The following is a 27,761-nucleotide window of genomic DNA, read 5'->3' as shown; positions in this document are numbered from 1 at the left end:
TAAGAGAAGCCCTACCGATTCCGATCTATTTCAAGACCGTTCATGACGAGATAGACGATGGAATTAGCCATATGTGTCTTGACGTCTTGAGTCATGGATAATTTTGTGAAAACGTCTAGAACGTCAGGTCCTATTGCGGCAATTTCTGAAGAAGCTACATAGTCTCCCAGCATCCTGCGACTTAGTTGAACAAATTTGATTTCGACCTATTCCGAGCCTTAAGTGTGATAATAATGGACTGATCCGTCGGAATAAAAAACCGTTTTTTGTTTGTTTATCATCGTTTCTTCTTTATGTATAATACTCCTTTTTCAAATAAATCGATTTCCATTGCTTGAATGAAAAAGTCCATTGGTAAAAATAAATGAAATAAAAAAAGAGAATAAAATCGAAAGAAAAAAATTGAAATAAAAAAAGTTTTTTTTTTTCATGAAAAAAATCATTGTAACAGCAATCTGTTTCTGTTTACATAAATTGTTCAAAACTACTTTGCGATTATTAAATAAAATAGTTTCTTCTCTCCTTCTGGTTGCAATTAGTTTGCAAATTCAAAGTTTCTTTTTATAATTGATTTATGTAGTTTTGTTGTTGTTGTTTTTTTTTGTTATCAAACTGTTCTCTCCTGTTAATTTCTCCCACTAGTTCGATTTCCAATCAATCATTTTTCATGGGAAAATTGGAGCTTCAAAGTTTTGTTTCTTTTCTTTTTTTTGTTTGTTAAAGTTAATGTTTTGTTTACATTTTTACTGTTTTTGTAATTAATTTTATTCATTAAATTAATTAGTAAATTTTTTATAAATATTTTTTTAAATTATTTTTCTTGCTTTATTTTCCACTTTTTTCATAATTTTTTTTGTCTCCATATATATATAGTTACACTGACATATGTACGTTCATACGTTTTTTTTTCTTCTTTAATTTTTCTTTTAGTTTTTTTTTGTTTAATTATTATCATCGATATTATTTATAATGTATAAATGGTATGTAATTACCTACGTGAAAGAAAAATAAGAGAAAATAATTCTAAAGAAAAAAAAAGATAAAAAAATTAATTTCAAAGCCAAACGACACATAAGAAATTGTTTATCGATAAAAAAAAATAAAAGCGAAAAAAATGACGATGTTAGTGTTTCAATAATGTTTACAAAAGAAAAACAAAACAATTAAAAAGAAAAGAAAATAAGACTCCAGCATTCACTATATAATGAAATGAAACTATTGGATAAAAACTGTTGGTTTTTCTTATTTGTTTTCATTGTTTATTCATTCATATTAATCTAAAAAAAACTTTTAGTGGTGAAAATAACTTTTAATATTTTACTCCTTAAATGACGAATCTAACATTATTTACAATAGAATTACGTTTCATGTTTTTTGTTGTTTTGTTGTTTTATTTTTGTAATTTTTTTTTTCATTAATTTTAATTTCTTAATTCCATTCAAAGATCAGTGTCTTCGCTTTTATATTTTGTTTATTAAAAATTTCTCATTCATTTTATATATAAAACACGCATTGTCTGTTCGTTTCTTTTTATTAATATTTTTCATTAACTTTGTCTTTATCACATCACAACAAACACCCCACATCTCAAAACAAAAAGACACAAAAAAAAACTTATCTTAGGTTCCATCTTCTTCTCTTTTTTTGCTTTTTGTTGTTTTCTCTCTCTCTCTCTCTTTTCATTTGTTTAAAGAAAACATTTTTTTTCATTTTGTTTTTGATTAATATTTATTCATTAGAAAAAAAAAGTTCCATATTGAAAAAGTATGTGTGTGTGTGTGTTCATATTGAAATATTTGTATTTCATTTGAATATATTTAGTGCTAATTTACAGAGACTCCTCAAAGGCTGCCATCAAATCACTTTGCATATTCATATCTATTTGTCCAGCCATCTGAAATGATTGAAAAAGTTTTTTTTAGTAATTTGTATTCAAATGATGAATTGAGCTCAAATGTCTGGCCTGTTATTGTGAGCAAAGCGTGTACATATATAGGTGCCCTACGATCCTGCTGCTCAGGATTTTCAGGAAACTCCAGGTATCAATTTTTCCATGCTTAATAAGACAATTTTCGAAATAAAAAGTGGGTGGGTGTTTGGAAGTTAAGAAAGTTATGGCCAAAAAAACACCCTCTCACTCAACTGTTATAAATTCTTCGAAATTTTGCAAGAACTAACATTTTATAACAGTTGAGAGGGTGTTTGTTAGTCGTAATTTTCTTAACTTCCAAACGCCCACCGAATCTTTATTGAAGGAAATGTCTTTTGAAAATGTTTTTAGACTTGGATTCATCATTGTTCATATAGGTAACAAGGCTGAAATATCCCGAAGACTTTGTCGACAACTTCTATTACTTTGACGTTGCATACTCCTCTTCCTAAACAGTATGAGCTCTGTCCTGACAAACCCTAACTGCTTTTAAGAGCAATCTACACATGGCTAAATTGTTGCATACATTTGGGCGCAAAGTTCTGAAAAAGTACGAACATCGACTAATGCTAATGGAGATGTACCTAGGTCTGAGAAAGCTCGATATTTCACGAAAATTTACACATTTTTTGAGTTTTCTCGGACCTACGTAACGTCTCCATTACCATTTCAATTTTTTACAGAAAGCCAATACATTTTAATGTCAAACGATGTTCGTACTTTTTCAGAAAAGGATGCGAGTCCAGAATTATCATCAAAACACTAACAATTTTGCGTCCAAATGTAGGCAACAATTTACCAATGTGTAGATTGCTCTTAATCGCTAATAATAAGTCACTTCTTTGACTCAAACTTCTATTTCGTCTTAGAATTGAGGAGCAGTTTTTTTTTGCAAAAACCTTATAAAATGATCAGAAACAGAACTTGCACGATCTGCGCAAAATAATTTAAATTTGGTTATACTACATTGGATGCAGCTAAAATAGTATGAAAGATCAAATTTGAGTTATGAGGTGCTTTGTACTACTAAGAAATTGTCTGTTACTAACAATAACTTTAATAATTTTTCACTTTTCCTTTCATAAGTTTTGAGTCAGGCTCGGGTAAACTAACTACTTTTGTGAATTGATTTGATGAATCACATGACTCAACATGGGATACCGTTCTGTTCAACTCAAAACTTAATCAACTTAATTTTTGTCTGGTCTAGTACATGATGAAACTACGCACTTCCTATTTTGGACAAATACCGCATATTCAATAAAAATGATACTTACAGCTTCTCTTCTCCTACGCTCTTGTTCTATGCGACGGAGTTCGGCTCTCTTCTGAGCAGCTCGTTCCGATGGTGTTGTTGGTGTGCCTGGTGAACAACCGCCTTGTGGAGAAGCTCTGATATCTTCAATCACTCGCCCGGGTATTTGTTCGGCAGCCGGTTTTCTATGGACAAAAGAGTCAAAATTGTAATTCAAAAAAATCCACAAATTTAAGAAAAATGCAATTTATTTACCTCGCAGGAACTTCAACCTCATCTCTCTGCTTAACGTGCTTATGTTGCTCTTGTTTGTGTTTTTCAGCTGCCTCCTTTTGTGTTCGTCGCAATTCTTGTTGCTCCAACATCTTCTGTCGATCCATTTTTTCTTTGGCTTTGTTTCTAAACTGCTGGAATGAATCCATGGCAGGTGGCTTCGATTTACTCGATGAAAGGGGATTTTGTGGTGATCCAGCAGCCAATGACGACCACGAACTAGCATTTTTCAGATTGTGATCCAGTTTACTTATTCCTGGAACGTAACCAGCCCCACCTTTGCCATCGATTGGAGATGTCTTTTTATCGTGACTCGGATTCATTAGTTCTTCTATGGGTTTTGGTGTTAGGATGAATTTCTCCTCTTTACGAATGTTTGCAGCAGAAGTCGGGGTTACGGGCATACTGTTCGCTGATGACGAATTACTCCGCTGAACACCTTGCGGTAATGGATCGAATATTGACGTTGGAGGATTCGGCTGTGACATTGGGTTCGGCTGTGATAGTTGATTCAATCCCATTGGTGCCATTCCTAGCATGGAAAGATGATTTCCAACCATTGCACCCATATTCATACCGTTCATTGTGAGCGGTGAATCAATGCCAAATCCATTATTTCCACCGTGATTATGTTGCATGCTATCGTAGGCTAAATGTGGCATCATTAGCGACTGGTGCGATGGCATATTGGGTCCGCCCTCCTGTTTGGATATAATTGAAGACATGTCATTCATTAAATCCATATGATTTTGAATTCCGTCGATGTCGTTTTTATGCATGGGCTGTTGTTCCAGCGAAGCAAGTGATTGTTCCACTGGATCTTCATAGTTTGGCATTAGACCCATGACCGACGGCTTACCACCCATCGACGGTATTGGTACGTGGTGCATTTGCGTTTTCATTTCCAGCTGTTGCAATAAATTGTCATTCACAATACTACCACCGCTCATCGACATGTTATTGTTGGTGGGTGTTTGTGGATTAGCATGATGCTGATTCGTATCGTTTTTATGCGAATTGCGAGAATTCAGTGCATCGGTGTGGGTAATAAGACTTTGTTGAGGATTCAAATTGGATATTGTTAGTTTTCCGTTGTTGGAGGAAGCTTGCGGATGCATGTTTGGAGGCTGAATGGGCTGGGTCATGTTGAGAGAGTTTTGTGGTGGCATTTGTATAGGATTCGTTTGAATCGATGATATTGATTGATTATTCATGTGATTCGATTGTTGTGATGTGACGGTTTTTGTAGTTGTTGTCGTTGTTAGGTTGGCCTGGAAGAGTGATTGGTTATTTGGTTACATTCAGGGCATTGATTTGTTTGTTTAAAGAATTGGATGGGATTGGTGGAATAAATCGAGCAGTTCAAAGTAATAACGTAACAATTTCGCAAGGAATCGTTGGTGGTTTTGGTTCGTGTCATCAAGCATTAAGAAGATTTCTCTTATTTCAAGTCACATAAATGCCCAATATAACGACTGCACGATTGTTTTATTCATTACTCGAAACCTCAGACGATGTGGTTACGAGGTAGAAACACTTTAGAACGTTAGGAAGCAGGGCTATTCTCATTGTAAGTTGATAAAAATAACATTGGAGTGAGCGAGACAAAACTATGCGGACATCTTTACATCTTGCAAGCTCCAATATAATTCCCGTTTATCTAAAAACGTGTGTCACTCATGGCTCCTGACCTGATGCTCTAGAGAGTTTCATTAGTGACTTTAAGAATCAGTACTCAAAACTGTCTATAGTGTCCCGAACTTATAAGGTCTACATTGAACCTATACACCAATGTGAAGTAGTTAGATTATGGTGCGATCAGCCACTTCATTGTATCGTCAAATTTTCGGTAAAAATTGTAAAATTTAAGTCGAACAAAGTAATTTATTTTGATTAACATGATCATATACTGCTAACTGAATAGAATAATCAACCGAACAGACCCAATAGTGAAGAATGAGTTTCAATTCGTATATGGTTGCATAAATTGCATTGTCAATGGGCAGGGCACATATCATACTACCTACACAGATAGAGTTAATGTAGGGATATATCGTACAAACTGCAATTATCGATTATGATAATAAAGTCGTGGTGAAGCGGTGTACGTAACGCCATATTCTTGTTGTACGTATGTTCTTAGTGGAAGTGGAGGTGTCCTCTATAAACGTTAAATTCATAAATTTGTTCAGTTTTTTTTCTTCCTTAATCTACCACTATCTGTGTGTGAAGATTTTACATAATTAATCGAAACACAAGCTACACAATGTTTGTGTTCCATTCATAAATATTATGTGCACATGATGGCATTAGCATAGCAAAACACTTTGTCCAGACTTCGGATATTTTTGTGGTCCAGTTGGTAGATTCATCTGGAGCAAATTACTGGAAAAACTCACTGATTTTTCGGTGTAATTTCCAACTAAAATTAATTCCATAAATAATGGCCTGGGAATTAAAAATAGTTGCACATCTGACAAATGGCCCGGACTCCTACCATCCGTTCATATACAGTCAGTAAAGTAATGGCCTTGCACCAGTTCAAATCCCAGTTCAATTCCCGGTGAGAACAAAATCTTTATAGGACTTTTCTTCAATGTTTAACATACCCAAACTTCATAATATTGGTAGGATGAACAGAACTACACACGGAAAAATGGCATGAATGCTGCTATCCATTCACAATGCATTTGTTATACAAACATTTGAGTCTAACTTTAGGCGGAGCACAATCCTACAGGCTTTATAACCTATAGGCGTGATTCTGAATTCATGTTAGTCAATCATCCACCGACCAACCCGATATATCGGGCGTGCTGCTTTAAGGCTAAATTTTGAGTAGCCTGTATCCGGCAGTGGATGCAATATAAGTTTGAAAGGAAGAAGAATGTAAAACTGATTGTCAGTCTGAGCAGTCAAAGCAACGAACTTCCATCCAAGACTTGATGTTTTCTTCTCCCAAATTTTGAGTAAAGTAACTGTGAACTTGATACAAATGTTAGACTTCGTCGGCGCGTCGCTTCGCTGATTTTATTTTTTGGTTATTAATTCAGACAAAATCATCGAAAATGATGATTTATGTATCGATGTATCAGTCATGGCATGATTTGTAATTACAAGTTGTTAGATATTGAGACATCGTCGACTTTTGTGGAATAGTGTAGATGAACATTTTGACGCGGAAACTTTTTAATGAAAGATTTTTAAAATCTTACCGTGCTTCGAGGTGACGACGCATCTTTTTTGTTTTTCTTTCGTGATGGTCTGCCAGGTCCTATAGAAAAAAACGAGTAGAACAAATGTAAGAATTAAAATCAATTTCAGATCAACTAATGCAATGAATGGAAATAGAAAATACCTTGACTAAATTAACTAAAACGTATCATTGAGAGGGCAGCCACGCCATTTTGAGTGTTTTGTTGCCTTTTTTTTTGTTTAAAAGCAAATTAATTTCTTTCGTTTTTTTTCTTTCTTTTTCGTTTAAATTGATCAAACTAAAATTCATAATAAAGGAACAAACAAAACAATTTTTTTTTTAATTTTTATTTTAATTTATTATTTTTTTCATTTGATCCTCGTATTTATACATCAAAAATTATTGTATTTTTTTGTAGTTTTTTGTTGATTTTTTTATATATAATTTCCATGAACTTCTTAGCCACTAAAACTTACATTTTTTTAAATTATATTTCATATATAAATTTAGGTAAATTAACTTTTTTGTTTATCAACATTTCTGTTGTCTTGTTGATAAACAAAATTTTGTTTTTTCACTTTGTATTAAATTTAAAAAAAACCTTTGACCTCAATTTTAGTGTTTTTTTTATAAATTTTTATTTAGTTAATGATTTTAACCATTTAATAGAGACGATCTAAGCATAATTTGTTTTTATTTGTTTACAATTCTATAAGTTCTTGCAATTTTGTATTTTGTCGTTTTCTTTTTTTGTTGTTTTAATAAACTTTCTAGTTTTTTCCTCCTCCCTTTCTTCTTCATTTTATTTATTTCAAATGTTTTCACTTAAACTCTACAATAAAATATTAAAAATAATAAATAAATAAATCTGTTTCACGAATATATTTTTTACTTTTCCTTTCATTTTTCATTTTATTTCCGTGCAAACAATGTGTAAGGGGAAAGCCGACAGCCGATAGATAAGTTTTTCTATTTTTTTTTTCTATTTCTGATTTCAAAAAATGTTTTTTTTTGTATTCAAAGTTTTTCTTTTTTCTTCAATAAAACATTTTTCCCAATAATTTCATCAAATGGTCAAACAAATTTTGCATCGTATTACTGTCAAATCACACAACTACCGTCAACATTAATCTTTTCAATACAATATTCACATCTGACTCTAATACTCGTTGCTTAAGTTAAAGAAAATTAAGAAGAAAACAAGGAAAAAAAATTACGAAGAAAACAAAATTAAAAAAGAAAAACGAAGTCAAAAAGTATTGAAATTGGTCTATCGTTCATAAAAAAAAGGTAAATATGTTGGTGAGACGCCTCAGTACAGGAATATATTCTTCGAACAATCGTAGAACTACATTTTAAGAAATTATTTCGTGAAATTTGTCGAGTTTGAGAAAATCAAGAAAATTCCAGAAATTAATTTCTTTCGATAAAATCAAAAAAAAATAAATCGAGGAAATCAAGAACATTCGCGAAAATATTCTTTTTTCAAATTTCTTACATTTCACGAGTTTTCCTGATCAAGAATAATCAAGAAATATTTTCAAATTTTTTGGATTTCTTCAACTTTCCTCTCGAATACCTTCTCAAAATTAGGTCCTGGTAAAGTATAGACGTAAATCACACATTGAATTGATAAGCTCGGCGAGCAAAATATTTTCTTTTTTTAGTTGAAAATTACTTGATTACTGAATCATCGAGATTCAGCTGAAAACGATCAAAAATAAACACAAAATGGATGAGAAATAAGTTTACGATCGCGTGCTCCATCTCCCGTTTTGCGTTCGAAATTTCGTTAATCATATTTTTCTTCTGTTGATGTTGTTGTTGTTACACATTGTCTGCAATTGTGTTATCAATTATAAAAACTAATTACTTTAGATCCTTATTTAAGTTTTTTTTTTAAATGAATAAAAAATTTGTTAAAATTTAATGGCTAAGAAGTTTTAGGTTTTTCTTTTTTCTGCAATTTTATCTTTTTTTACTTTGTTGTTGTTTTTCATACTTTTTTTTTTAAATAATTCAAATTCCTTTACTAGTTTAAATAAATAAGTTTTTATCACTTTTCTTATTAAAAAACTGAATCAAATGAACAAAAAAAAATTGTAAATAAAAGAGAAACTGGTTATGGATATGATGTAATACGAAACGACGAATTTTGTTTTGTTTTTTTTTTTGTGACTCGGTTGTTTTTTACTTTTAAGTTGGAAAAACAAATCACGTTTATGATTTTTTTTTTGTTTTTCTTTTAAAAAATATATAAATTACGACGATGGTTTGGCTGCCCCCTAGTTACACATTTAACATCTACACCAAAAATACAAATAAAAAATGAATAAAATTCAAGAAATATTTCTTTTTCATCTTCTTCTTGTTGCTTCAATTAACTTTAGATTATCTTTGATTAAATGTTTCGTTTAAAAAAAAGACCTAAGAACGAATCGATCAATTTGATAGTGTCTCACTATAAAATCAAATAAAATAAAAATTTCATACGAAAATTTCATCTCTGTCAATTTTCTTAAAACACATTTGACACAAACATATTTTGTAAGTAAATTTGATTAATTTAATTAAATTTAAAAAAAAAAACTGATGAAAGGGTGCAGATTTCATTCGATTTTTAATTATAACAATTGAATAAAATGGGATAGTAAATATTTTGCTATGCTAAAATAACCGAATTCTAACGAAAATCTATCCGGATCAATTCGAGCGGTGTGTGAGGTTACGTCACGGTTTTTTGTTCCCCGAAATAGTTTCAGAGGAGTGTGGGCCTACATACCGATACCACTCACACCGCCCTTAGTAACTGAACTAGTAACTAGATACGAGTTATAATAGACGGAAAAAAATCATAATGAAAAGTCGTACAAAGAGAGACAGAGAGAAGACTGAGACAGTGAGAGAAAGAGGACAGAAAACAAACGTGTAAAATATAGAAAACTATGAAAAAACCTGTATGCTAAAAAGAACCTAAATCAAAAACTGAATTGCATCTTAGCCCTATGTCGAATTGTTAAACCTAAATGCGTTAGGTGCAAAATATAAAATTGGTCTCAATCGGCTAAAAAAACAATTTCCAATTATAAGTTTCAATGCTTGTCTAATTCATTATTATTTCTGAGAATTCCTGTTCGTTTCATTTATATATCCTGCACTGTACAACTCTGTTCCTGGTTTGTATGAAATGGATTTTATGGAAAACTTTGGATTACAGCGAAATTCACTCAACGAGTTTTCCTTTATGTCCTATCTGTTTGAGAATAGTTCTCATGCATTCACTACACCCCAGACGTCATTACTTCATTACTCCCCGGGGTTTAGCGAGTAAAATAATTCACGCAATTGTTTGGAACTTTATATGTTACTTGGCAAAATAAAAGTTCCGAACAAGGACGTAATCTACTAGTCCTCATTGGAGATCTGGATTCATCAATCAGTGGGTGTTCTTTTCCTTAATGCAACTATTTTCAATCGAATTCACTTAAATGCATAAAATTATTGTAAATGCCAGGTACGTCTACATTGAAAGACATGTTGAATTGTTGAATCGAAAGGAAATGTAGAATATAAAGTGCAAATTAAATGTGTTTGATGCAACTGACGATACTATTAATTGAACTAATTAGAGTTAAAGAATCGATTTCTCCAGTTGCATCAAGTCTTCTGATTCGGTTACGAATAAAATGAACCGGAAAATTCTCAATAATCAACGAACATGATGGTTGTCTGTTTGCATACCGAATCTACGACTATTTTACTATTAATACATATATATAGTCGTTATGTCTGTGATTGAACGAACGCAAACCAGTATTGAAATCAAGAAAATTTCCTTTCCTTGTAGACTAACTAGGACTTGAATTCAACTGCTGTTTCTACCAGCAATGTGGTTATATCGATCACCATAGACATCTCGTCTGCGGTTGGTTTCGTTTCGACAAAGCTATTACAACTCTACTGCATGTACACTCGGTAGATTTCACTGGAGTGTCGAATTTGTAACGGCTGGAATTTGTCGGCTTACTCATTTAAACATGTGTGCGAATAAACTCGCTAATACATTCCTGACCTTCTGGGCACCATCTGATGAAAGACCAGCTGTTGCAAATTCGGCACTTCTATGAAATTTACCTAGTGTACGGTAGAGACTGTATCCGTAACAGAACAGTCTGTCTAATACATAGTTAAGCAGTTTAAAAGGAGTTGAAAATCTTCGTAAATTTTAGCGAACTAAAGTTTTAGGAAAGACGATCCATTTTTGTTTCGCAAAAATTCAAACACTGCGCTTGCATCTGACTTCTAGACAGTTGCACCGAAAATGTCTGCCGAAAGTGAATCATCGACATGAACTTCGCTGTGAGTTATAAGACAAATAAATGCAACGAAATGGAAGTAGTCCATAAAATCCTTCATCTTAATTGTATGGAAAATCAAATCAAATCAAACTGATTTCAAGATACAAATATATTTGTTAAATACATCGACGGACGTTCATCACCTGAACTAAAATCTATTTTTTTAATTTTTTTTTTTCATTTCAAATCCTAAAGTACGGATTTTAACATTTTGATAATAAAAATTTGTTAAAAAGAAAAATGAAACAAAACACAATAACAATAAATTAACTTTAATCATAAAAAAGCGAGACAAAAAAAAAACTGGGATAAAGATAATGAATAATAATTTAGAAAGGGGAAAGGGTCGTCTGACTCAATTAAACGATCGCTCGAGTTTAGAAATAAAATGGACCTGGAAATGCAATCGACCGATTTCTTTTTCTAAAATCGTGAATGGCACATCGATTTGAGGTTTTCCTTAAAAAGCAAGTCGTTGCATTTTCACATCTAAACGAAATGAAATTGAATTTTAAATGAAATATTATTGCTTCCTACGAGGCTTCCTATGTCTAAGAGAAGTGAGATTTTTCTTTTCTTTAAGCTTTCATCTAAAATCCGAACATAACTTAATCCAATGGCAGTGCGTGGTGCGTTCAACTAATCAAAAAATTATATTTACAAAGACACCTATCTAATATAGTAAGTACACAGAAATGGGAAGTACGGTTTATCAGAAAAATTGATGGAAGTTTGGTTCGCAAAAACTCTGATTTTTGGACAAAATTTTTTGTTTTTATTATTTCGAAAAAAAAAAATTGGAGAAAGAGAGAACCGAATACAAATTGTTTGCTAAGTATACAATTTCATAATATCAAATTGGTTTAAATGCGAAAAACGGCGCGGAATTTGAAATGAAATTTGAAATATGATTATCTTCAAAACAAAAACAAAAAAAAAACTTTTCTCTGATTTATCGTTTTATAACAAAACAAAAAAAAAATATTTTCTTATCAATATGTTAACTAACACACACATAATGCGATTCATTTAACTCATTTTCATAGGGTGCGTAATTTTCGAATTTATGAAAAAAACAAAGAAATATTTCGCATCAAAAGTACAATTAATTAGGGCCCGGTCAACGTAATCATAATAACATTTTTGAAGTGATCCACAAATTCTACATTGTGTTGAGATTTTTGTTTTGTTTTTGTTTAGCTTTCAATTAGTATAATGAAAATGCAAATTGAAAGGGAAAATTAATTAATTTTTACAAAATTCATGATTTAAATGCAAGAAAAAAAATGAATCGAATTTCATGAGCTCTCTCTCGGTGTTAAATTACTCTTTTTTTTGTTGGATTTTCCTTCTTTTTTTCTTCTTTGTTCTATGATAAATATATTAATTCATGTGGTACGAATACGAAATAATGAAAAGAAATATCTCTCTGGGGTAATATTATCATAATTCAATTTTGTTTTGTTTTTTACTCAAATGCAACATCTAACCTGCTTCGCTATCGCTAGAATCGCTTGAGCTGGTATCACTTGAACTTGACGATGACGAATCACTTGAACTAGAACTTGATGATAGTCGGCCGGATGGTACTTCTACTTTTGTTGCTTCGTCTGGAAAAAAAGGGGAAAGAGAAAATTAGTTTCGTTCAATCGAAGGCATATGCTCTATAGGACGTTTTTTGATGACTAGATATTTCCATTCAAAACTTCATTCTTCTTATGAGAAAAGAAAAAGATTAAAAGTCACGAGAACGATCACTCCTGGATCAGATTTTTGTTAGTTTCGCAAAAAAGGAAGATTCAAAAATCATATTTTTGAAAGGATTATAGGATACTGACTAACAGTCGTTTACGGCCAATAACAAATGCAGTCTTGACCATCGGCTTAACGAGCCTGCTGAACCACTCCTCAAAGTATGCAAATAATTTCAGTTGTGAGGAAAGTTGGTTCTAATAGATATCTCGCCGAAATGTAGGCTAGACATATGAACACAAATTAAACGTATTTGGGTTACGCCATACCGAGTCATTCAGTGTGTGCATCGATGCAGCCACCAAATACACTGCAAACTGCAACTAATCAAATTATGAAGCTTGAGTGAATTTAGGACGTTACCAATGCGATTTAATCGCTAGAAAAATTCCATGTGGAATTGTCTGACAAGGGAATCGAATCCGGCTCATTTTGGTGGAATGCTAGTACGTGAACACAGAACCATTCTGTCCGATTGGAACAGGTTATGCAAAACCACCTTCATATCAGTAGCAATCCACTGCATCGGTGCTGCATCAAGGAAAGGCATAAGGTTTAAACTTTCAACAATTCAGGTTCATGCGAGTTAGTTTTCCATGATCTGAATTGGACCTGTTGCGAGTTAACTTTGCTTCAACAAAGACAAAGAAACGCCTGTTAATCTACAACATTTCGCTCTATTCTTGAGGGTAAGGCAGTGCGTGACAGTGAAAATGGTCCTTCTGTTCTTATGCTTCTAAACGAAGCTGAAAGAGTGAGTCAGAAACGCTAGATGGTAACAGCTTTTCCGATTCAGATTTTGGACAAAATTTCTAAAATTAGAGCTTCATTTCAATAAATTACGGTTAGAGGCGGCTCTTTTTGGAAGTATCTTAAGAAGAAGGCTGTTTCTGTGCCATGAAACAGAATCGTGTTCGGGTTCTCGATTAGAAAGATTTACGTTTATTTTTTGTCGAAACGAAAGCCCTAAAAGGTTATTCAATAAAGGATCGAAACATCGTTCCTGTCACAGCCGTTACACACGAAAAAGAATTATTCTGCGTTTTATGAATTTACCTTTTTTATTGGGTTTCTTTCCCGTTCCAAGTTGACCGGTAACATCCTGTAAGCGTTTCTCCAATTCCTGCTTCTTTTCCGCCATTTGCTCGTCTCTGGATTTGCCGGACAGTTTTTTATCTGGTTGAAAAGTATAATTGAAATGATTAAGAGAAACGGAATCAACAGAAAAGATTTTACATTTTGACCGTCTTAAAGCTAATTTTTGATGTAAATATCTTTATTTAAGCCAGTAACATCAAGCAAACGAAGAAAATTTGATGATTTTCGTGTATAAAATTCAAGCAAAATAAAGCGAGTGTACGACGAGTGTTTTCTCTTTTCGTCGGTAAGAAAAAGGACGAAGTCTTCAGAGAAATAATTCTGTCTGTACTGTAGGTTCCATAGGTGCATTAAGTTAGCAATTTTCTTTTAATTTTCAATTTTCTTCATTAAAAGGCATCATACAAAAATTACTTGACGTAAGAGTAGGGGACATGCGTGATGGTCTTTTATATTCTAATACATTTTGCGTGACATGGGGGATCTACTTCTCGAAAAATTTATTAACGACGCTTAAGCAACGTTAGCCAATTATTGTTGCTTTCTTGAATAAAAGTAACGTTTTCTTTTGGATGTTAGTTTAATGAAATGACTCAATGAGGGACGATAAAGCGCGTGGGTTCTGGGTCTACCACTTATTGCTAAAAAATTCGATTCGTTTCCATCTCATTTACTTATTGTCAAGTAAGTAGAACTCAAGGAATTCCATTACCGATTGGGTTGCTGAGAAAAATTCGTTTTGCTGATAAGTTTACCCACATGTTATCTGCACATAGCTCTCAGTGGTATCATAAATACAATTTTCGTTTAAAATTTGTTCATCTCCATCCCAGACGTTTCTATTTATTTTTCATGCTTTATCTTTCAAGCACTTCTATGACTTCAGCATGTGAAACCCCCGTCACATTAACTTCGTGTTTTCTCATCAAATCAACAGAAGTTATGCGAAAACTGGACTCTTCAATTTTTCATCCCATTTTTGTAAATGACAACTAACACCAATCTTGTTACCGAAATATCGACTACATAACGACAGAATTTAACAGAAGCATGGAACGAATTGTTATTAGTTAAGGTATGAAAAGGGGATGTGGTACACGCGTTCTTCAGAGTTTCTTTTTTGTTTTTCGCTTCTATCTGTATATTAGAGTCCCGTTTTACGATCAGTGACGTCGTGTCACCGGAACCATGACGAAAATATTGCTAGGAATATCACCTTCATGTTTAAGCCACTAAAAGAGCCCAAACTAGAGGTGTGAAGGTCTACAAGTTCTTTCGGGATTTCACTGGGTTCGGATTTTAAAACTGAGCTGAGTTGGGTTTCGATTTTAATGAGCTAATTTGAAACCAGCCCGAACAGTTTAAATATAACTGTTGTGGAGGCGGTTTTTTTGAGATGGGTTGTCTACATGAAAACGATTCACACCCGCCCTGAACAAAAATAAAGTTTTACCGAAAATGCACCCAAAAATTGATTGCTGTTCTGAATAGAGGGACCCTAGAGGAGTTCAAAACGATGGTCCGTTAAGCTGGACCAGATGCTTCCCCACACCCATACAACTAAGGAAAAAATTGTATGGGCTGGGGAAGCATCTGGTCCAGCTTAACGGACCATCGTTTTGAACTCCCCTAGGGTCCCTCTATTCAGAACAGCGATCAATTTTTGGGTGCATTTTCGGTAAAACTTTATTTTTGTTCAGGGCGGGTGTGGATTGATCATCAAAATTAAATATTGGAAATCATTCAAAATCATATGATCAATGAGTAGGTGTATCGTCGTCTACCCAGACAAATTAACGAAAAAACTAAATAATCTCCAGTCAGTTGCGCCGATATTTTTCATCGAACCGGATTTTTTGAATATCTATTAGGGTTCGGGCTTCCGCTCTTGGATCGGATCAGTTCAGGTTTTGAAAAAAACAATTTTCACCAGGCCGGATTTTCAAAAAACATCGGCCCGCAAACCTCTAACCAAAACGCAATCGCAAATTTGGAATTGTGTCACACATTTGATGTGTCCAATTTAATGTGAAAATGAAACTGAACGACATGCAATAAACGGATCAATTTTAAAAACCAAAATTGTGTCAATCCCTCCACCAAAAATAATTTTGTTTGGCAAGAAAAAAATACGTAAATTTTGATGGTCATTAAAGGCGGTGCTTAACATTGCGCAATTGTTCAATTAATTCGGGGAATGGATGGAAATCTGAATAACGTCGACACGTGCCTGACAATTTCAATTAGACAAATTCTGGGAATTCGGTTTCAGTGTCCTCTTTCAACAGACTTCTGTGAAAAGAACGAGAAGGCCAATTAAAAGCGAAAACATCGAACCAAATTCCTAGAATTTGCTTAATGCCACTCAGGGCAGGATGTTCTGCGTTTTTATATCGAAAATCAACAATGTTAAGCATTGCCTTAAGACAAATTACCGAAATAAAAAATAAATAAATTTCAATGACCAAACCAATGTTTCTACCATGCAAAAAAAAGTGATTTGTTCTTCCAATTACACAGACACTACTGTTACATCTTATTATGTTTTCTCTTCATTTTTTTCTTCTTCTCATTTTCGTTTAAAGTTTCATTGCGTAGAATTTCCTCGAATTTCATTATCTCAAGTCTTGGTTGCTCTTCACTCGAAACAATAACAAAAAAAGTAAAAATGAACTAGAGATAGATGGACTTGGTAACGTTTTCACTGTTAGAGATATCTGTATATAAGTTAGCAGTGACGCGATTGAAGAAAAGAAGAAATCGAAACGTGGAAATAAAAACGAAAAATAATTGGGGGGGAAGAGTAACTATGTATGGGTGGTGAAGTGCATGATTTAATTAAAAATAAAAACATTTCGGGGCACATGATACGTGCGAATATTATACGTTGATTATGTACAAAAGTGTTAAATTATTGGGGAAAAAATTGATTAAAAAGTGAAAGAGCATATCGGCAATAGGATTTCTTTACTCAGTCATCTTCGTTGGACCGTTAAACTATAAATCTGGCACCAAAAAAAATACGGAACTCAATTGCAATGACAAACTAAATGACAATGTCTCAAAAAATCCTTTGCTTTTGATATTCTTTTATTGGGTTCTCTTGTTTGTTTTCTCTTTTTTTTTTCGTAGCAGTGTGTGTATTTGGGAACTTACAGTAAGGCTTACGGGTTTTTTTACGAAGACAAGACGCAACATAGCTCTCCAGTTCGCGAAGAGTCGATGGTTTGAGTGTTTCGAAATCGATTTCGATTTCGTCTGGATTTGAATCTCTCAGCGATGGTTCACGACTTTGTATGATATGAACGACACGTCCCAACTTATCGCCTGCGAACAAACAAACAAAAAAAAAAAACATTGACCGATCCGATCGCAATCCCTCATTCACTTCAATTTACCTGGAAGCTTGTTAATATCCAATGATAGTTGACGCTTCTCGTCGTATGACATTGGTTTGGCGGTATCTTCCTCCTCCGAATCGAAATGCGGTGCTGGTGGTTGTTTCTTTTTGCTGCCACCACGGGCGCCCGTCGTTACCGAAGCGGACGTCTTTGCCCGTTTGTTCGCCGGACCGGTAGCGGCTGATGTGTTAGCCTTTTGTCGCTGGCCTTTCACTTTAGCACCCTTTGCGTTCGCTGTTGCAGATGTTGCATTTGCGTTCACCGACAGTGAAGCATTCACTGTTGCACTTTGATTGGCTGGCTTTGTTGCACTGTGACCTATGGCTGAATGTTCGTGTAATGCAGCCGATTTGTGATCACCTAAATACGAAATAAGTTTAGTCATCGACTCAGTCCAGCTAACAACAGAGCATGGGACCGGTACGTACCAGGTATTGAATTAGATCCAGTTATTGCCGGTGGTTTCTTCTTATCTTTAGTCTTCTTCTTTTGTTTCTTTTTGTTTGACTGTTCCTCGTTCAGTTTTCGGATCTCATCCTGCATCAACTGTAATTGGGCTTGTAACGTAAGCAATTTAGCGTTCCGTTCCTCATCCGAATTCGATTCACGTTCCGAATCGCTGGACTCGTCGTCCGACGAATCCATTTCTTTATTAGGAATATGCGCATGCGTGTACGACGCATTCATAACAGGCTCATCCGGAATGTTAGCGTACCTCATTTCGAAAACGTCTTGCAATTTACGACCCATCGTAACGACATCATGATCTGGCGGATTGTATTTGTAGCAATTTGTGAATATCAATCGAACGTCAGCGGCGAATTCCGGAGCACTTTTGTATTCTCTGCCATCCATTTTACGTTTGACTGTACCTAGGTCCATGGGCTTTTTAATAATATCATGATAGTCGTGTAGGCCTAACAGATCAGCATCAACCGGTTTATAAAATGGCCACGCATATCCACAATGCTTTTTCGAAAACAATTCCTTCAGAATTTCATTGCATGACTTTAAGGCGTCAGAAAGTTTTTCTTTGTTCTTTTGTGCTCCAGACGGATGTCCTGACATGGGTGATAAAGGAAAGGCGGATTGTTGGAATGGCGTTTCCTGAAAACGAAAGTTATTACGCTGTTAGCCGGGTGCGTTCTCGTCGCTAATGAAATGAAGTATTTGTTAATGTGATGGTTGATCGTAGGAGAGAATGATAGGAAGAAGGAGAGTTAAGTGGTTCGGCAAAATTGCATGTCAGTGCTATGAATATTATGTGAGCTGTAATGGGAATTCGCCCATAATGATTCAGAGTGAACTGCAATGACCTTACAAATGAAAGGTTCAGCATAAAGGTAGGAAAGAGTATTTTTCAGTTAACCACACAAAACAACGGAAAAGTTTTTGTTTAGAAATAAAAAAGTAAATTGAAATTGTTAGCGTAAGCGGAAAAGCCATGAAAAAATTGTGATTTTTATAGCAAAACCGTTTGTCTAACCTTATTTACCTGACGTCCAGATTCTCTTCTTGTTGCTATTTTGGCATTTTTCGATTCCATCGCTGTATAAGGTGATTCAAAAGCATTCGCTGTCGGCGTTGTAGTGTCAGCCTTTCTTTTAACACCTTTTTTCACCTTGGCAGGCTGTTGGGGCGGAATAACCGATTCAATCGATTGTGAACTATTTACATGATAGGGCTGTGCAACAGTAGCAGCCGGCACAACCGGTGGAACAGTTGGCGTATGAGAACTGTGCGGTGTTGCGGTCGTCACAGCAGCCGTTGTTGTTGTGTTTGTGCTTCCAGGTATTGATGGTGGTAGGGATGCTGTAGGGGAAACAAAATTTACGTAAATTACGTGTGACCGATCATATGGCAGAAAATTACAATGAAATCAGGGCAACAAAATTGTAATTACCAGCTGTACCGATGGGTGGTATCACTGGAACCGTTGTGCTCGCAGCACTCGTTGCCGATACAGTACTGTTTTGTGTTACTGTTGATGTGACTGTTCCACCCATTGCCGATGTAGGTCTACCACGCGGACTAGGACCGGGTGCTCTAGGTGACTTTTTCTTATTTTTGTTTACTGTTGTCGATTCGATTTCGATTTCCTCTTTCGGCATCAATGCTACCTTGGTCAGGAATAATTTTTCTAATATCTGCGCCATCACTACCACATCTTCACCAGGCTTATTATATACATAACAATTCGTAAACATTGTATTAAAGTCTTGTATTGCTTCCTTAGAACTCCAATAGTAATTGTTCTCAAGGCGTTTTCTGACCGTTCCCAAATCCATAGCTTGTTTGATGATCTTATGATAATCCGGAAGATTTAACTTTTTCGCATCTACTGGCTGCTGGAATGGCCACGAAAACTGATGTTTCCACACCGCTTTCATGACCGTTTTCAAAAGGAAGTGCAGTTGATTTGTGTTGCGACCGGGTCGATCGGGTGGTGGAACAACAGGTGGTTGAATGATACCATTTACTGCTTCGACGGCTGGCTCAACACGTGGTGGGGGATCCTTTGAGTCCATTTTCTTTGACAAACCGGTCTGTGATAACGAAAAATTGAATTGGAAATGAATTTCCACCACGCGAAATACAGACAGAGAGACGAGAAAACGTCTCCATCAATTATTGATTAAAACTTACAGAATTTGATGCAGGTGTTTCAGTGCCTTGCTGCATGGCTTTCTATTGTCGTCTGGAAAAAAAAATTAGAAATAAATTCCATTATCGTTAATGTACCAATCTGTGTAACATGAAATGGATGCACTGGTTCTCTCTATTATATTATTTACTCGCTTAATAACCACCAATCAAGCAAGTAAATCTATTTCATTGCGAATCGTACTGAGATGGTAGGGAAAAGCGAACTTAACACTCTAACAATGTGACAATCATTTTGCCTGGATTTGGATGTGACTATTCGATCTATATACATTATGCAAGATTCCACATGTTACATAACAACTCGGAATAAATTCTATTTTAGAAATGTCTGTATGCGAAAGACGTTAATGGATAAGCAACCGAATTAAATGCTACCAATAGTCGATGCAATCGTTAATGAATAACATTGCATTGCATTTCGACAGATGTGATGCACATGAAGAATTTACCAACTCGTTAACACAGTGTCGTGTCTGTGATTATGCACGGTTTTCTAAGCCACATATTGGTGGCTTTGTTTGTTTGATTGGTGGGCAAAATTATCTGATTTGGAAGAAAATATTGTTGTAAGAGGAAGCTCGTCTTGACAGGTCGAGAAGGTAATGCCCTATACAGCCGCAGGGAACAGATCGAACTTCGTATGGTTTCTAGTCAACCAAACTTTCCGTTACACATTTCTGTGCTACAGTAGGTTATTGAAACGTCAATTTCTAAACTGGTCAGATTCGGGTTCGAAATTTTGATCTGTATAAGGCGATTGAGTTAATTTAACGTGACCTGAATTTGAGGATCAGACTGACACATGATGGCCGATCTGGCGATCTCTTAAGCGACACCAAAAATGTGTTTGCCGATCCGAGCTGTGTGTCAAAAAAGCTATGGCCAGCTCGGGCCTGAGGCCTTATCGTTCTCAAACATGGACTTTCCTATAAATCGATCCGTTATTGTCTTAAAACTAATTTGAAACAGTTCAAAAATGACGTCACCTCTATTTTACGAATGTTTCGACACACCCTCCTCTAGCGTCACGCGAAAAGGGCTGTAAAATTTGTAAGCAAATAAGAATCAGACTTGCTTTTCCGTAAATGTTAGACCAATTCAATTTTGCAGAATCAGGGCCTAAAGACTACTCATTCGGCGTTCACTTAATCATTTCAAATGCTCGCATTTTAGAAAGACATTTTGAATCATTTATCACAATCAACCACAACCAGCAATGTCTCCAAACAAATAACTTGTGCGTAAAACAACATAACAACAATGACTAACTCTTCGAAACTATGTTCAGGTCAAAATCGAAAATTTTATTTCGTTTTGTGCCATTCAAAGGCTCGTACATTGAAAACAACCGTCCATCATCATCATCATTATCGTGTTTTGTACATTATTACGACCCATACCAGTAATGGAACACAAAATACGGAAACAATAACAACCGACCACGTCATGCACAACATTATCACATTTTATCATGGCTGATGACGTAAGCGCTTTCAAACGACAATATCACGTTTCAAAGGCATAAACGAACAAATAATAAAAATGGACCAAATCAATTTGTATGCGAGTGTCAATCAACGATTCGTAGAATTTCCTTTTATCCATAAAACAGCAAACATTGCTGAGTTACCACATCCAATACTCAGAGTCTATACTGATAACCCACACATACACACACAATGGCTTCCCTGATAGTTTCCCTTTGATCAACGGTATATTGTGTTACATGCATGGCATCGTCCAATAAAGGAAATTAATTTAATAATTTGCTGGACTTTTGGTTGAATGATTTGACGAACAAAGTTTTGTTAAATTGGCGACAATGAGTTGGCCAATTGCATTGAGTGAATTTTTTCCATTTTCGTGTTGACTGAATTCACCTAGTGACACATTAGAATAGGGAAACGGTTTCTATCCGCGTAAACGTTCGAGAGAGAAAAAAAACGATCAGCTAATTTCAGCACAGTCATACCAAAACCGACTCAAGACATTTAATCACTGAATACAGAAGATAGTCTCACCATCAAATCACATCTGTTCCCTCACACCACATCATATATAAATCGACTGACATTGAATGCCATTTTTGCTTTGTTTTTATACGAACATTGTCTCAGCTAACCACATCGAATTGAAAGTATCGTCACTTTGTTTTTCCAACGAGGAATCACCTCTTTCTTATATCCACTTATGATTTTGTACGACTGCATACAATACCCACATGTATACACAAACAAACACACACACAGCCCCGATTATATACTATATTCTCACACGCACTATCTACTACTACCGGCAGAGAACGGTAACTATCTGAAACAAAAGTTTGAAACGTAATGTACAAATCCGTATACGACAAGAAAAACGTCTTCAATAGATTGTTCGTTCGATATACATATACATACTATACACAATGGCTTATGTGTATAAAAATGCACAACTCGGTGTCTAACAGTGTCTAGCCGTTGAATTGCGCGCGCGCATATTTTATTTTTGGAAAATAAAGTATATATTGGAATCGAACAAATAGAAATGCCATTGAACAAAACACACTCATCAATTCCATATGAGTATCGCACGCTCTCTCTCTCTCTATCTCTCTCTCTCTATACCGTCAGAAAAGCCAGAGTAACATGAATAAATTGATAGAAAGATATGGCATAGATATTATATGAATGAAAATGTTGGAATTTATCGGTTAAAACTTAACTTGTCGTCGTGATGGGAGAACGACTATACGCTGTACTTTAAGGTCATGTGGAATTCGGTTGAATAAAATTCTCAATTTTTGTTTTGGTTTGTTAAAGAATGTTTTCTTACTTTATCTTCAGTTAACAATAAAACTTTGCTCGGACTGAGAATTACGAATAAATAAATTTTCTCATTTTTATTTATAAATAAGATTTAGCTATCGGTAGAGTTGTTATGGTTCAGATGAGTAATAATACGTCATTTTCTTTAGTCGATTAAAATATTTTACTCTCTCGCTCGTGAGTCAGTTTAATTTTTATTTTATTTTATTTTTGATATAAAAACAAGCAAATTTCCATTTTATTAAAACAAAATCTCATACGAAGGGTAGTGGAGCCATGAATAAAATTTTATTTTTGAATTTTCTTTTTAATAAAAACTTTTCATCGTAATCAACATACCAAACTGAGACCCTTGATTTGTATATAGTCAGCTAAAAAAAATCATCACCGAAACTGTATATTTATCCTGTTTTGTCGAATCTGTAACGTAAAAGAAAGGAAAAAAATGCAAATTAATTGGGTTGGAGCGTGGTGTATGACGAACGAATTCTGGTGAATAGACGAAAATTGCAATTTAAAATCGTCAATTTCACGATGTTCGTTTTTTTTTTGTGAACATTTTATTTCGGGTGGGAAAAGAACACCGTGAATTATGTAGATCAACATCCATTCAGAGTAGAAGAAGACATTTTTATTGATGTTAACATTATACTCAGATCATTGTATGTATTAATGGCCTTGACCTCCTTACAACAATAGGCTAAGAAAGTTTCTTAACGAAAGAGGTGCAAGGTACGCTCATTCAGGAGAACACATTCAAATATTCCAACATTTAATTCAATTATTCATTAAATGACACGAAATGGAGGGTTTTGACGGGATGGATGCGTTACATTTTTCGGTTAAAAATAAAAATATCTTCGCGATTCTATCCAGAGGTGTAGGACAAGATCTAGGAGCATTGGAATAAAAAAGACTTTTGGGTTTTCTTGTAATACAAAATTTTGCGTTTAATTTCAAGAATAATTTTGTCCGATGAACATGCTCTGTACCATGTCACCCAACGCACCGGTTTTCTTTAGCTCTACAAACGTGTGTTCCGAGTACTCTTCGATTTCCTAACTCTTTGGATATCCTTTGGAAACAAGACAATCTACTAGTTATTCTAGCAGATCTAATTTCTCTGAGATATCCGTCTTCAGTAACGGTAAACAATGAGTCTGTCTTCCGGAAAGTAAAGCTTTGCCAGTTTCGTATTTAATGGATTAATCAAACTACAACTTGTTTTACGGTAGGATAGTTGTTCATCTACAGGTAGGTGAACGCGCACGGAGGCCTCCGTTGGGCCCATTGTGCAAACAATGTTTTACGGTAGGTCTAAACATAAGCTTACGGATGGACAGCACTAACGATACTAATAACAGTGAAGAAATAGAGCCCAGAACCACCACTCATGTAAACTTCCTAAAGCTACAAATCTACTTGTAACGGTTCTCAATAGTGTTCGTTGTCTAAATTATTAACGAATTGTTACCCTACGTTTGAAATGACCCAAAAAAATGTCAGAATGAAGTAGTCTTCAGTTAGTGTTTGCGTACAAATTGGTGGGAAAGAAGACGTTTGTTAAATTACAGAAACTAACAGAAGTGGGGATCCCATTGTCAAGTTGGAAATTTATATTTTGTTGGCTTGGCACTGGACAAAATAAGTAGTTCCAAACACTGACATACTGTCCCTTGTTATACTGAAGGGACCATTTCGTACCACTTGTCAAAAGTTTTCGTTTATCGTAACAACGAAACATTGGATTACAAAGCGAAATGCGATTTACATTTCAGATGAAGACAACATGGCCACATTGCTGGCATAACGACTTGTAATCCGTCCTTTTGGCATTTCATTCGTCTTCTTACGAGAAGAAGCGTAGTTATATGACTGACCGTCCAATTCAAAATTACAACTTCAGATAAGACACTTGACAATCAATATAGGTGACAACCATGATGAAACCTTTGGTTTCACATGGGCCCACAAGATTTCCTAGATAATTCAATTTTACGTAATCTTATCTGGTTGCATGCAACGACAATGTGTAAACGAGTACTTTAATCGGATCGTAAGGAGAATTCTGAATCGTTTTCGGTGAGGTTTTAAAATTCTTAGAATTACTGGCGGGGCATTTTGCATGAAAGCATTTCTCATGCAGTAAGGTGAAATTGTTTCGAATTTATTGTTGGTTTTTGTTTGGGACATGAGTTCGCGGGTTCGTCTAAATTCACCGTAAATCTCAAATGTGTTCTATCGATGGCGAGGAGGGTCAAATTGGTTGGAAAAGCGAGGACGCGTACATGTCCGACTTGACCGCAACGTAAACTGTTTAGTGCTTTGCCGAATTTCAAACATTAAAAAGAAAAAGAAAAATGCTTAGACGACACTCAAAATGCTACTAACACTCGAGGTCCTAATCACAGTATTTCAGAGATTTACTCTCGGAAGTTTTTTTTTCCCGATTCTCGGTGTTTGAAAACACGAAAATTTGCTTTAACAGATATTCCGATGTCCGATTCAGGGTATGCAACGGATTTCGCAATAAGTGAAATCGCATTTGTTCACCGTTTTACTACGCAGAAATGATTTTGGAACATCAGTGCTATCAGAGAAGAATTTTAAAACGCTCGGACATTGGTTTTTATACGCACAAAACATTCATACGGAACAGCCCTTTTCATATTTATAGAGATTCGGATCGACACAAAAAACAATAACAAAACTGAAATTTCGTTCACGTAAAAACCATTATTCTGATTGCCACAATTCGACTTCGAAAAATAGAGTATCAACCTGATGGGAATGTAGGTCGATGCAGAGGAGAAAGAGGAATTTTCAATCGATGAAAAAATTGTGGAGTGAAAAATGTTGCGGTTTTTGAATTATTTGTTGGGCTTTTTCCAGAAAAAAGGTTAAAAAAAGTTAGTGCTGGGCATAGTGTTCAGAATTTTGCATATGTTATTCCGGCAAGATTCTCCCAACATAATTTTAGTAGGAAGACTGAAACATCGAGGAAAAAATCATTTGTTGGCCAGTGGTCTAATAAAAATGAACAATTCAGTTCATCATTGATTTAAAGGCTTTCCACAGTAACAGGCAAACAAAATCCAACCGACAGCGTTATCGTAACACCTTTTCATTTTGAAGTGACAGAAAAATAACAAAAATTACATGAAATGTCGAACTGCAATATGACACACTCGTATTTGGGTTAAATTTTTTCCATTTACAAAACAACAAGAAACCACAAAACGATTGGTATGTCAAAATCGGTCCCGCCGTGAAAGTTTGTACAAAAATAAAATCGAAACTCGATTACTCTTCTGTGAAGGTGTAAACCACAAATGAGGCGATTTTTCACCATCGTACGAAACTTATAGACTTTCACTCAACCAACATTAACACATAATGTGTAATGTAATGATAAGTGATTTTGAAGCAGGAAAAAAAAAACCAAAAAGAAGAGAAAAAGTCGGCACATGATCGTCGTTATCCATATAAAACGTTGCCCAATTGAATGAAATTTCTGGTTTTATAATTTTTGGAAGACCTTCACTTGCGAACTGATTATACGAATCTTTGTTGTTGTTGTTGTGGTTTTCGTTCAAGCAAAATATTCGAAACAAAATTGTTGCAAATTCGCATGAAATGTTCTCACAAATGCCGATGCGATTGAATGTATTCTCTGTTCTAATTGCGAAATTTGATGCAATGATCCACACACAGAAAAAGGGGCACCATTTTTTTCATGAAAATACGTAATTCCAATTACATTTTTGAAGTATGTTTTGACCTCGAATCGATTTCTTATCACTAAATAAACAATCAAACACTAATCGGGTCACGATTTTCAACTAAATTCACTGAAACATTTCTACAATGTAATGCGGTAGAAAACCGAATGGAAAGTGTGAATTGAATTTTTTTTTGGCAATTTTAATACATCTTATGTTGCCTCCCAACAATGGCGGGCGGTACTTGCACAAAAAAAACTGTTTTTTTCTTATTAAAATTGAGTCCGACAACTGAACTTCATCTAATTCAGATAAAACAGTATTTCATACTTCATAATCACATATTTTCGCGTCATTTACCTGATTTTTTGTTGTGTAATTCTCCGCATAGATACGGGGTAACACTCGAATCAGAACAATACAAGCCACAAAAATGTACAGGCTTTATGGTGACCTGAAAATGGCGGCGGCGAGCGTCTTCTGATATTCGCCCGATCCGAATGAAAGTTTGACAAATTTCAATGAATTTTTTGACACTATCGTGACGTGTTTCTATTGAAAATTTCACCAAATTGAACAACACATTGAATTTTTCAATGATTTTATCATACACACAATATTTGATGGTTGAACCGCTGGACGATTACTTTTGATTTTATATTTTACTGCGTATCGTTAATAGATGGCAAAATGGCTGACATAGAATTTTCAATTTTTTTTCTCTTTTTTTTTGGTAGAGAAAAGTTAACAAAACTCACTAATTTTGGTTTGATAGGGATTTAATTACACTAAACACATTATTTTTGTTATTGATTGTGAATCCACGATAAAATTCAAATCATGATTATCACCAAATAAAAAAAAAAAACTTCACGTTCAAACAAATTTTATTTTCAATGTCAAAACAAAATCGAAACTAGTGTTACAAGTAGTACAATTTATTGTCATATATCCGGTTTACATCGAGTCACAAATGTATTATGCTCTGACGGTTAAACATAAATATTATTTTATTGTTGATTTGCTAGTTCAATTATAGTTTATCCTTTTTATTTTACGATTAGCGGCATCATTCGAGAAAAGGATCGCGATTTTTTTTTTTGAAAAGTCACCGAATTTCGCCGCCCATACATTTCTCTCTCTAGCTCTCTTTCTCCTTCTCTCTTGATTTCGCCATTTTGCGCGTTGTACGTCCCAACCGAAAAATTGAAAAACTTATTCATGAGACCCAGGGAGTATAAAAACATCCAGAGACGTGACAATGTTAAATGATTTTATTTTCAATCTTTTGTATCA

At 34.7% G+C, this 27,761-nt stretch overlaps 1 protein-coding gene across 7 annotated transcripts; it reads right to left on the bottom strand.

Moving 5' to 3' along the window:
- Positions 1-522: 522 nt before the first annotated feature.
- Positions 523-27,610, bottom strand: LOC119074842 (homeotic protein female sterile-like). 7 transcript variants are annotated; one of them, XM_037181153.1, is made up of 14 exons: positions 26,826-27,610; positions 23,083-23,163; positions 19,910-19,961; positions 19,167-19,809; positions 18,759-19,075; positions 17,692-18,370; positions 17,261-17,623; positions 17,031-17,189; positions 13,821-13,940; positions 12,503-12,622; positions 6,674-6,732; positions 3,441-4,729; positions 3,208-3,370; positions 523-1,894 (listed from the first exon to the last, which is right to left on the bottom strand). In XM_037181153.1, exons 3-14 carry the CDS (start codon positions 19,943-19,945, stop codon positions 1,829-1,831), a joined length of 4,014 nt encoding a protein of 1,337 aa, XP_037037048.1. In that variant the 5' UTR covers positions 19,946-19,961; positions 23,083-23,163; positions 26,826-27,610; the 3' UTR covers positions 523-1,828. The 7 variants fall into 7 exon arrangements, with proteins under 7 accessions (XP_037037048.1, XP_037037047.1, XP_037037049.1 ...); XM_037181152.1 differs by having other exon boundaries at positions 18,750-19,075; positions 26,826-27,603; XM_037181150.1 differs by having other exon boundaries at positions 1,722-1,894; positions 17,019-17,189.
- Between the last annotated feature and the right edge of the window lie 151 nt (positions 27,611-27,761).

Source organism: Bradysia coprophila, unplaced genomic scaffold, assembly GCF_014529535.1.
Source record: "Bradysia coprophila strain Holo2 unplaced genomic scaffold, BU_Bcop_v1 contig_151, whole genome shotgun sequence".
NCBI lineage: Eukaryota > Metazoa > Arthropoda > Insecta > Diptera > Sciaridae > Bradysia > Bradysia coprophila.
The sequence above is the reverse complement of the archived record's forward strand: the minus strand, read 5'-3'. Positions and strand labels throughout refer to the sequence as shown.

Excerpts from the sequence above, each read along its gene's own strand:
- LOC119074842 (XM_037181148.1), bottom strand. The coding sequence starts at position 19,945 with ATGCAGCAAGGCACTGAAACACCTGCATCAAATTCT. Across the intron at positions 13,941-17,018 it reads AAAAACCCGTAAGCCTTACT|ATAAAAAACTGTCCGGCAAA; the intron begins GTAAGTTCCCAA and ends CTTTTCAACCAG. Across the intron at positions 6,733-12,502 it reads TTCTAGCGATAGCGAAGCAG|GACCTGGCAGACCATCACGA; the intron begins GTTAGATGTTGC and ends TTTTTTCTATAG.